At 43.4% G+C, this 12,562-nt stretch overlaps 1 protein-coding gene across 3 annotated transcripts in view; it reads left to right on the top strand.

Moving 5' to 3' along the window:
* Window positions 1-10,205, top strand: part of LOC138736799 (nephrocan-like) — a 38,244-nt gene extending 28,039 nt beyond the window's left edge. For all 3 annotated transcript variants that reach the window (XM_069886831.1, XM_069886832.1, XM_069886830.1), the window contains 2 exons: window positions 1,350-2,251; window positions 9,259-10,205. In XM_069886831.1, the coding sequence (XP_069742932.1) occupies window positions 1,407-2,251; window positions 9,259-9,721 (1,308 nt within the window). In that variant the 5' untranslated portion in view covers window positions 1,350-1,406 and the 3' untranslated portion in view covers window positions 9,722-10,205. The remainder of the gene's footprint in view (window positions 1-1,349; window positions 2,252-9,258) is intronic.
* The last annotated feature ends 2,357 nt before the right edge of the window (window positions 10,206-12,562 follow it).

Raw genomic sequence — 12,562 nt, forward strand, 5'->3', positions numbered from 1 at the left:
CAGTGGCCTCAGCACCTCCTTGCATCCTGGTTCTGATACCTAGTACCCCTCCAGCCAGTTTGAGCCAGTCTCCAGCTGTCTGCAGCCTGGCATGAGTCTCCTGACTGCAGTCACCAGCAGCCCACAGCTTCCATGGGTTCCTCACCTCGAGTCGCCAGCAGCCAACTGCATGCACTGGTCCCTCAGGTATAGAGCCCCCTCATTGGTTCATCATCGTGGTCACCATCCCCTCAGATCGTCTCCTCTGCTTCTCCCTCTCAGATGGTGTATGATCTTCCCTTCCTCTGGTGCCCTGTTCCAGTCCTCCACTTCCCCAGAGCCTGCAGCCCCTCGTGGCTACTGCTGATTAATAGGGGCTGCCATCTTGGGCGCGGACCCGCGGTCACAGGATTTCAACTAAAACCACTGTTGCCTCCCCTAACAGGCCATTCAAAGCCCGGGCGAAATCAATGGCAGTCGACTAGGTAGCTGGACCCAGAGAGAGCGCTGCATCTCTACTCCCTCCCCACAGGTCCGCACCAGTGGCAGCACTGCCGTTACAAAAGCTCCTGAGGTTTCTGAGATTTTCTGCTTCTTGCTCATTCTGATTATTCCTTGAAGAAGGACTCAGGCCCAAAACATTGGCAATATATCTTTGGTTTTTATGGATGCTGAAATACCAGTTGAGTCCCTCCAGGATTTTGGTGTGTTTTACTACAATCACAACATATGCAAATGTTTATGTTTCATTTACTATGTTCGTTGTTTGAAATTATGTACACCACCTTCTGCACATGCATTTTACAAATTAAATTTATGTTAATAAGAAATCAGATTTGTAAAGAGAAGACTAACATTTCAGGTATGGCTCATCTGACAATGCTGATCATTCAGTTGTTTTTTTATTTGACAGATTTAATTTCCAGCCTTTTTTCTTATTTCTGGCTATCCATCCCATAGGATGACGATGGTTCCTTTCAGTCAGTTTTGGGGTTTGATAGGATACCCCACTCCTCAGAAAGGAACAACATGTGCATGAATGGATTTAGGTGAGTGGGGAGTTGCCCAGGTCCAGACCCTCCCTCACGACATCCCTTCCCAGATCCAGCCACATGGTGAGGTCCAAGATAGCTGGGGAAAGTTCTGTTGCAGTAAATGGCTGGACAAGTTTCGATGCAAAGGATTCCCTTTCCCGTGCGTCACGCCATGTGTTTGCCAGGTGGCCATTGACCCTACGAGAGGGTTTGTCTGCCCTTTTCCTTATACCATTGTTTCAACCATTCAGAAAGATGTTATTGAATCTTGGACTCAGGAAATTACTGTGAATTGAATTTACTCTTCAGTATCTGTCTTGTATTAATCTTTTGCAGGCATCTGATTTTGGTGGACTTAATGGAATTGAAGAGCTAGCATTGTCTTCGTGTGGAATGGAAGCTACAGAAGCTTACACTTTTTCAACTCTAACAAATCTGAAAACTTTAGAACTATGGAAAAACAAACTGAGACGTGTTCCTAGTAAACTTCCCTCCAATATGGAGGTGCTAAAACTGGGTAATAACAGGATTCAAGTCTTGTGTGAAGCTGACTTTGAAGGTTTGGCAAAATTGAAGGTCCTTGATCTTCAAAACAATAAGATCTCCATAATCCAATCCCGTGTTTTGTCATCTGCTCTCAGATTAGAAAGCCTTATTTTGGATAGTAACAGACTTGAACTTCTAACAGGACCATTAAAGCTTTCTTGCTTAAAACGTTTAAGCATGCAAAATAACAGACTCTCTTCACTACCTTTGAATTTTTTCAGTTTCTTACCATCACTTCATTTTCTTAGTTTATCAGGAAATTTGTTTTTCAAGATTCCACAAGAATTGCCACCATTATTATGGTCCTTAAAAATGGACAAAAATTTGATTACTGAATTGAAAATTAAAGATTTAAACTATCTCAGGCACCTATCTGAACTCACCCTTTCTGAAAATCACATCTCCACAACTAATAATGCACTGACTTTGTCAAACTTATCCACAGTGGATCTATCTAAAAATCAACTGAAAGCTGTTCCTACTGGTCTCCCATCACATCTGCGCATGTTGGATTGCAGTCATAACTTCATAAGAAAAATTACACTGCAGGAACTCTCTGGAGTGTGCGGGCTGAAACATTTGTTTCTGGAATACAACAACATTACTGTTATTGATCTAGATGCACGGCAGCACTGTTTACAACTATCCGACCTAGCATTGGAGCAAAACCATCTGTCATCTTTCCCAAAAGGGTAGGTTAGTATGGTGGGATTGGAAGAAATACAGAACCTATGATACATTTGTCGAACCTAAATGTCAAATACTTTTGTTTCTAATTTGTTGTCGAACAGAAGTTTAAGGTCACTAATGCCTGTTTCCCTACTGTAATATCATCTATGATTTCAAGCTAATATTTTACAGTAGGAAGAAAAATTCAACTTGTCAAAATGCATCAATCATATCAATTATTAGGGGAAACTAAGAAATGCCAGCTACTTGGCTGAAAACCATGTTTGTACAAAAGTCCAAGAATATCAAGGTATCTTAACAGTTATGATGGGCTATTCCTAACATGTCTGTCACTCTGAAATTTAGACAGTGTTCACAACATAATTTTACATTTCTTTCTGCTCAGCTACTTGCAGATAGGTTTTGAGTTTCTATCATTTTAATTTCAGATTTTCAATAGATGCAAACTTTTGTAGTACCATTATGGAAACAGGTTCAAATCTGCTACAAATAACAGAGCAAGTAAACAAGATTTCTTTTGGGATAGAGATAGACAACGTAGAACTGAAGGGTGTGTTCAGTACTGTAATGTTCTATGTTAATATTCAGTTCATGGGAGAATTCTGGGGAGTGTGGTTAGAGGTGGGGAAGGGGGTGCTTATATTTCACAAGCGCAAGAGTAAAATACTGCCAGAATCATTACAGTATGCACCAACAGGACCAGTAAATAATTTTAAATTTAGGCATACAGCAATGGTAACAGGCCCTTTCTGCCCACAAGCCCATCCCCCCCCCCCCCCAATTAACCTACAATTAGAGTCCTAGAACATTACAGCACAGAAACAGGCTCCTTCCGCCCTTCTGCTCTATACTATTTTCTTTGCCTAGTCCCACTGACCTGTACCCAGTCCATGGCCTTCCATACCTCTCCAATCCAAGTACCTGTCCAAATTCTTCTTAAAAATTAGTCTGCATTCACAATTTCAGCAAGTCCCAGTACATTTTAAAGGGTGGGAGGGAACCAGAGCCCCCTGGGGGAAACCCACGCAGACATGGGGAAAACTCCTTATAGACAAAATGGGATTTGAAATGCGGTCCTGATCACTGGTGCTGTAACAACGTTGCGCTAATGGCTACGCTAACCATGCAGCCCATCTCACAATTAGTAGAACAATGGAAAATCAACACACTGATGGTGAAGAGAAGCACTGCTGGAAATGCATTTGTTGGAGTTCATCTCTCTGTCGGTAGTAATTGGTATAAATCTTTCACTGTAAAGTAGGCAAGAGGGTACCATGAGGATTGGAGGTGTTGGATTTACACAATTGACCTCTGAAGTGCCTCAGGGGTGTAGCCACAGTATTACACTAGTTAGTATTGGTAGATGCTTTTCATCTTTAAAAACAGAGGGAATGAAACAGGAAAGAACAATGGATTTTAATTGACAACATTAATTAGTACTGCGAATCCCCAAATAAATAGTCATTCAGCAAGAGATGGGATTATTCTGTTGTAGAGTGAAATTTGAAGGTGGCTGGAAGGATTCTGAAAAAAAATGCAAGTTTAAGGGGTTTATTAAGGGATGAGAGTGTTCCAATGAGGTTTGCAGAAAGAATTTCCGTGTTCCTGGCAGACTGGGGCACTTACACAATTTTATTTAGGAATGTGGAGCAGGGGTTAGGGGAAGAATTTTAGGAGATTATAGCACAGAAAGATAATGTAATCGATGGGAGAGCCAAGGGCCACATTTGAAATTGAGTGAGAATTTTAAAATTGAATGTTGCTGTACCTGTCACCAACATTGTCAGTAGAGTATGTGTGAATGGAACAAAGCATGTGAGATTATTTTGGCTTGAACTCTATTCCATGTGAATTACATTGAGGATGATTTTAACTTTTTTTGGTTGAGAGAATAGCTGACAATTATTTTCAATTTTAATGCATCTCAGTTAATGGAAATAAAATCAATCCATTAAATTACTGCCTACATTTCAATAAATTGTAAAGGAAGAAATAATGGCATTGTGGCGACGCGCAGGTGTGCCAAGACTAACTGGCCCCACTTCTTACGCGCGGTCAGCGGGGCAGCTGTGGCAAAGAGGCGGCGCACATCCATCTCTTCTGGTCCAGGGCGGAAGTTGGTGTGTGCCCTTGCATCAGCATGGTGCAAGCGGTGGGACATACGCACGGTCTGACTCTCGGCCTGAAAAGCAAGTGCGAGAGTTTTCAATAAACATTCCATTGTGATACCCAATCTCGCTGCCTGCATCTCCAGTCTGTACAGCCACTCTCACAACTCTCCTACTGTGGTGACCATGATGAATCTCCACGCCCTGAAGACTCAACAAGATGGACCCTGCAGCAATAGGCGCTGAAGCTGCTGACCTTCTGGACTAACCGGCCCCGCACTTGGTTCGGCCAAGCAGAGGCCCAGTTCCAGATTAAGCAAATTACTTCCGATTCAATGAGGGATTTTTACATTGTTAGCTCTCTCAACCAGGAGACCACTGCCTGCGTAGATGACCTCATCCAAGCTCGGCCAGAAGAGGGTAAATATATGGCTTTAAAAAACCTCATCAGCGCATACAACCTTTCCCGACATGAAAGGGCCACTGAACTCCTGCACTTAGACGGCCTAGGTGACAGGACGTCGATGGCACTTGTGGACAAAATGCTTACGCTGGCAAGCGGCCATAAGCCCTGCCTCATGTTTGAGCAAGTCTTTGTGGAACAAATACCGGAGGACATCAGGCTCTTGTTCGCTGACAGAGATTTCAGTGACCCACATAAAGTCACAGCACCAAATGCAAGACCCCCAAGACGGTCAACCAAGTGACCAAGCACCCCATTGGAGTGCCACACCAGCCACTCGAGCCAAGTTCCCACAGATCAATGTCTGTTTTTCTACCTTCAACGTTGGGGGGGTCGAGGCACAATAATGTCGACAACCCTGCTCGTTTCAGGGAAATGAGCGGGCCAGCCACCGTTAGTGGCCGCGATGGCTGGCCGACAGAACAGCCTGCTTCACGTGTGTGACAGCATCTCAGGCTGCAAGTTCTTTGTTGATACAGGAGCCAAGATAAGCCTCATTCAACCGACTTCACTGGAAACGCACATGAGACCACTTGGCCCCATCCTACGAGTGGCCATCTGGACCTTTGGGTGGAAGTGCATACCCCTGCATTTTTGGGAGATGGACTTTCAGTAGCCATTCATGCTGGCAGCAGTGGACACACCCTGCTGGGCAGGAATTTCCTTCGGGTGGACACGTTACTGGTGGACCTGCTCAGTAGATGCCTTGTCCATGTTGAGACCTTCCAGACGGTACTCCTTGGAACATCCGATGAGCCAGCCACTCACTTAGCTGCTGTGGAAACCACAGGCGACCGCTACACCCACCTGCTTGCTCACTGACTACCTGACCACTCTGTGTATGTAGTTCACCTCCACACAACCACGGAATGGTGTCCAGCACCACATCGTGACCAATGGACCCCCCTTATCCACTCCCAAGCCCAGCGCCGGACAAACTCAGACTGGCTAAAGAGGAGTTCACTTGCATGGAGGAGCTGCGCATTGTCCGTAGGTCCGACACCCCATGGGCTTCACCCCTCTACATGGTGCCTAAAACCAACAGCAGTTGAATTTGAATGACACTATGGTTCAGGACCTCAACCCAGTGCCTCACATTCAGGACTTCACATCCAACCTTCACTGCACCCACCTGTTCTCCAAAGTCGTCTTGAACCAGGGGTATCATCAGATCCTGGTCCACCTTGATGACATCCAGAAGACGGCCATCATCACTTCATTTGACCTTTGAGTTACTGAGGATGCCATTTGGCCTGAAGAACACCACACAGACATTCCAGAGGTCGAAGTACGCGGTAGGACGTGACCTGCTGTTTCTTTTTGTTTACCTCGACGACATCCTGGTGGCAAGCAGCACACAGGAGGAACATGTGGAACACATACGATAACTATTCGCTTAACTGGCACAGTTCGGTCTCACCATCAACCCCGCAAAGAGTGAGTTCGGTCGCGAGAAGATTGATTTCTTGGGCCACTGCATCAGCAAAGATGGCACGGCACCACTCCCGGATGAGGTAGAGGCAATCCGCCAGATCCCGAGGCAATCTACTCTCAAAGGCCTTTAGGAGTTTGTGGGGATGGTGAACCTTTACAACAGATTCATCCCCGCAGCCGCCGCTATCATGCGGCCCCTCTTCAACTTGATGACTCCCTCCATCAGAGACCTCAATTGGACAGATGAGGTGTCGGCCACTTTCACACATACTAAGGAGGCTCTGGCGTGTTTGTCTATGCTAATGCACCCGTGGATGGATGCACCCAAGGCACACATGGTCGATGAATCTGACACCGCTGTGGGCGCAGCCCTCGAGCAATTAGTGTACGATACATGGAGGCCACTCGCATTTTTCAGCCGCCATCTCCGTCCACCAGAACACAAGTACAGTGCCTTCGACAGAGAGATGCTCGCCCTCTACATTGTGGTTCACCATTTCTGCTATTTCCTGGAAGGCCGGCCCTTCACAGTCAACACTGACCATAAGCCGCTAACTTTCGCCTTCCACAAGGTTTTGGATCCATAGTCTGCTTGCCAATAGCAGCACCTGTCATATATTTCGAAGTTAACTACCTCCATTCACCATCTCTCCAGAAAACACAACATAGTCACAGATGCCCTCTCCAAGCCAGCAGTGTGCACACTTTCGCAGGGCACTAATTTCTAAGAGCTGGGCCGGACCCAACAATCTGACCCGGACACAAAATGTTTCCACACAGCCACCACCACCATCCTGTATGACATTTCAACAAGAATCCCCCAACCAGTGGTACCAGCTAAGTAGCAGAAAACCTCATATACAGTATGTCGCACCCCTCCGTCTGTACAACGGTTCAGATCATTTCTGCCCGGTTGTTCATCCAGCATGGCCTTCGCAACAAGGCCACAGAGTGGACAAGAGCATGTGCAGTCAGCCAGATGGCAAAGGTGCAGATACACATACAACCGCCTATCCAGCAGTTCAAGCCCGCCTCACACCAATTCAAACATGTCCATGTGAACATTGTGGGTCCCCTGCCTGTCTCAAGGGGATACAGCTACCTGCTCACCATGATGAACAGATTCACCTGGTGGCCGGAGGTGACCCCCCTTCCTGACATAACTGCCAACACATGTGCCAGGGCTTTCTTGTCCACCTGGACTCAGCCCACATAACCACCAATCGTGATGCACAATTCACATCCACCTTATGCAGTAAACTTTCCAAACTCCTGGGGACCCAGCAACTTCCTTTCACTCCAAGTCCAACGTCCTGATGCAGCATTTCCACCAACACCTGAAATTAGCCCTCATGGCATGACTCAAGGTCCAAACTTGGCAGATAAGCTCCCTTGGGTCCTCCTGGGTGTCCGTACAGCCTACACGCCTTGACTGCCGAGTTGCTTTATGAGAAGCCCCTGACCTTCTTAGGTCAGTTCCTGCCCTGGCCCAAACCAGGACCCAGGGAGCACCCTAGAGCACTCAAGGGACAAGCTGGGGTCCCTGGATCCCCCTCCTCACTCACAACACTGCCAACCTCCCTCTCATGTGTCCTAACAAATTGTGCTTATGTCTTTGTATGCAAGGGTGGTCACAGAGCACCTTTTCAGCATCCCTACGAGGGACACTACAGAGTGCTCCACAGAACGGATTCCACTTTTGCCTTGGAAATCTGGAGCAGAGAGGAGCTTTTCACCTGAAGCTCGCACATATCCCAGCCAGTCATATCCAGAAGCCAGCCATCTGAGGCAAGCTATCAAAGCAGTAACATTTGCCATCAGCACTACCAGTGCTGGTTCTGGGGTGGGGTTGTGTGGCAATGCACAGGTGTGCCGGGACGAACTGGCCCCGCTTCTTATCCGCAGTCAGAGGGGAACCCACGGTAAAGATGGAGGCGCACATCCATCTCTTTCGGTCCAAGCCAGAAGTTGGTGTGCGCTTGTGTCAGCATGACGCAAGCGGCAGGACGGAAGTGCGGTCCGACTCTTGGCCTGAAAAGCAAGCGCACAGGTTTTAAATAAACATTCCGTTGTGATACCCATGCTAGCAGCCTGTGTCTCCAATCTCTGCAGCTGCTCTCTCACAATTCGCTACAGCATAACAATAAAATATTTGTTTTAATTCATGATTAAACAAAAAAAATGCAAGATAATATTCAGCATTAAGTTAGTTATTACCACAAAATAAACGAGGAAGTAATTACCCGGTATATTTAACAATCTGCATCAAGCAGACTTAACAGAGGTATGGAGGAAAGTTTAGGGGAGATGTCAGTTTTTCACACAAGGCTGGTACAATCGGGACAAAAGACTCTTAGATAAGCACATGGATGTATGAAAAATAGAGGATTATGGGCGTGAGGTAGGAAAAAATTAGATTTTTGTGGAATAAGTTTACACAGGTTGGCCCGGCATCGTGAGCGAAAAGGCCTTTACTGTGTGGTAATGTTCCAAGCTCCATTTTAAGAAATTCATGGGTACATGCTTCCATTTTTTATCAGAAGATTGTTGTAAGCAATGGATACACCAAATGGAAGAATGCCTGGCAAAATTTCTAGAATAAACAACTTTCCACAATAGAACTTTTTATTTTTTTTGGTTTACATTTTGTCATTTCCAGGCTGAATTTTTCAGATTCCCTTCTCATAGGATCCATCTTTGAATGTTCTGATGAGACGAGGTCATACTTGTCCTCTGTTCTTTGTAACACTATTTTGATTTTCCATCTTACAGTAGACCTATTTCAAAATTCTTGTCCTACTTTACTGCCTTGCAGATTATCTCAACTCAATACTTTTGGCCCTCCCATACCAGCTTCCTGGGAAACCTACTTATAAAGGAAGATACCCATATAACTTCACATTTCTACCACCACTGCAATTTGTAGTTACGTATTAAAATTGTATTTTTAATAACAATGTTTTACTATAATTCTGGTAATTGTTACCCTTTGTCTCTTCTTCAGTCTCCCTGACACTCTCGTGCGGCTAGATTTGAAAGGAAATAACATAAAGGACATTTGCAAAGAGACAGTTAAAAATCTGAAACGGCTTCAAGTTCTAAACCTGCGGAGTAATCGGTTGTCCTCTCTAAATTCTGAAGTGCTTGCGTACTTTCCTCGCCTCAGGCGGCTGTATTTAGATGGGAACCCCTGGAATTGTACATGTGATCTCATAAAAATAAGAGATTTATTAACTGCAAAACAAATGGAGATTAAAAGTGGGGACTGTGCAACCCCAGCCTATTATCAAGGAGAGACCTGGCTATCTTCAACCAAGATTCTGAACAACTGCGGATATAATATTTGGCATGGTATGAAAGGAAAAGCCTTTCTTGAGAGTTATGCAAAAGTATCACTGAATCACGACAGCTCTAACATCGATACTCCAACTGACTATGAAGATTATTATGACTATGATATATATTGAACATCAATTAAAATACTCTTAACACTTCTGATTGGATGTGTGATGTGCAAAGGTAAACAATATTCTAGTGCAATGTGTATTTTATGCTTATATTAATATTTTGCCTTCACACTACATGATATATCACAAGTAAATGTTTAGAATAGATAATTATGAGTCTTTGAATCTTATCTCTGTTGACTTGTCATTTAGATTTCTGAGTGACTCACTATCGTCACTGCCTGCAGAGAAAGATTTGTATGAGCAATAACCCCACTCCACTGTGCAGAAAACTATGAATAGTTAAAATTGTTTTTAGTATGATAGGATAGTGTTTTGTCTGTGGTCTGTTTGGGGAAAAAAATGCCCAGGCATTAAGACAACAATCAGATGTCTGGAATCTGTATCATGTTTTAAATCAGTGCTGCTACAAAATCAAAACTATGCACATCAAGTAGGGTTGTTTAATTTAATTACATTATTTTAATGTAAATTTTAAATGAAACTAGCTAATTTTTCATCTACCTGTAGATTGTCAATATTGAATGGATTGCAGTATTTCCAATTGATATTAGTTATATTAGTAATATCAAAAGTAATTTCAAAGAATAAAAACAAGTTCAGATATCATAATTAATGGTGTAATCAGTTTATGATGATTTTGAAATAAAGATATTTTAATGAAACATTGAGTAACAACTCATTTTAAAAATTAGATTATTATCAGAAACAGAACTATGACAAATGTTTAATAATGTGTGAAAATTAAAAAAGTTTGTAAAATAATTTTCACACTGATATTCATATGGGGGATAGTTTACTTACTCCCTGTGGTCAAGAAACATCATGTTAGCAGCTTCCACAAATATTTCACAAGTCTGCAGAGATTGCCATAAATCCTGTGCTTTTCTGTAGCATAGTGCCCTCTGCAGGATCCAGTAGCCAATCAGATTGAAGTATCTTCATGGAGTAACAAGTTGTTCAAATCTTAAAATTAGCATGCGAGTTTGATTGAAAGTATGGTAAGCAATATTCTGTTACCCATTGCCAGAGAAAAACTACACATAAACTTAAGGGACAAGATGTCAAATTCTGCCTCGACAACCTCAAACCATGGCAAAGGTGGTATGCTTGGATCTTGGGCAATTCCTTTATACCCCCACACTTTGTTCTTGCCATCACTCTGATACAGATTTCATGTGTCCACAAAACCTTTTTCCAGAATTCTGCAAACTCTTTTAAATTCTTCTTGACACACTGCAATCTGGCCATCCCTTCTGTGGTTAACTAGTAGTTTGCATCTTGTAGTGTCGTCTCTGTAATTCTGTTCAAAAAGTCTTCTGTGGACAGTAGTCTTTGACATATCCACATCTGCCTCCTGAAGAGTGTTTCTGATCTGTCAGACACGCGTTTGGGGATTTTTCTTCATTATGATGAGTACTCTGTCATCAGCAGTGAAGATCTTCCTTGGCCTACCAGACCCTGTGAAGCCAAATGTCCTAAACTTTATGAGGCTGTGAAATGAGGGGACTATATATATATATATATATATATATATATGTATATTTGAAAAGTGCTGTAATTGCTACATGGTCAAACCAAAGTGTATACAAATATCCTTGAACAAAATCTTGAAAGTGCACTTTAATTACATGTGAATTGTTTGATTACACATTTAAAACTGTGGAGCATAGGGGAAAAAAGTGTCTTTGTCTCAAACATTATGGAGGAGCAGAAATAGGCTATTCAGCCAGTCAGTTCTGCTACCCCAATCATTCATGAGCAGATTCATTTTTCCACTCATCCCCACTGCCTGGCCTTCTCCCCGTAACCTCTGATGCCCTAGCTAATCAAGAACCTATCAATCTCCACCTTATACCCAATACCTGACCTCCACATCCACCTGTGGCAACAAATTCCAGATTTTTCATCCTTTGGCTGAAGAAATTCATATGCATCTCTTTTCTAAGCAGACACCCTTTGATCCTGAGGTTGTGCCCTCTTGTCCTAGACTCTCCCACCATGGGAAACAACCTTTTCACATTTGAAATGTTTCAATGAGGGGACCCCCCCCATTCTCCTAAATTCCAATGAATAGAGGTCAAGAACTGTCAAATGCACCTCAAATGATACCCTAGATTCCCAGAATCATCCCGATGAACCTCCTTTGTACCCTCTCTAACACCAGCACATCCTTTCTTAAATGAGGAGCCCAAAACTGCTTACAATACTCCCACTGACACCTCAGCAGTGCCTTATAAAACCTCAACATCATATCCCTGCTCTTATATTCTATATTTATACCAACTATTTTCTTCTGTCTAGTACACCATCACGTCTTGGGCCCTACCCAACAATTACCCCCTTTTTTCCTCTACATATACTTGGTATCTCACTTTAGTTTTGATTAAAGGTCCCACCTGAAACACTGACCAATTCTCTTGAAATGATGAGTCCCTCCAGATTTCCTATGTTCCCTCAACATCCCAGTATCTGAAGTTTTTGCGTTTCTAGATTTCTGTTAAAATCTGCAGGAACTGCACAATATGGTCAACTTGCAAGAAAAGCATAATCTGTCATGATAGCAAGTCTTATAACAGTGGTTGGTTAAAAAATTGATACTTGAGTTAAATTAGACATCTCAAGCAGCAGGAAGGACATTGGCATGGGTACCACAGATGTGGTAGGCAAATTGAGGCAAATTTGAATTTTCTAATTTTGGATGATCCACAGCTCCCACAGATCCATTGTTTCCATCTCTCATTTATCTGCATGGTGGCTGCTTCCCACTTTAAAAAATACATTTTATAGAAAGGATCAGTTTTCACTGCTATGCTCTCCAGCTTGGGCCCTGAATGGTCT

Source organism: Narcine bancroftii, chromosome 6 (assembly GCF_036971445.1).
Source record: "Narcine bancroftii isolate sNarBan1 chromosome 6, sNarBan1.hap1, whole genome shotgun sequence".
In the NCBI taxonomy this organism is placed as follows: Eukaryota; Metazoa; Chordata; class Chondrichthyes; order Torpediniformes; family Narcinidae; genus Narcine; species Narcine bancroftii.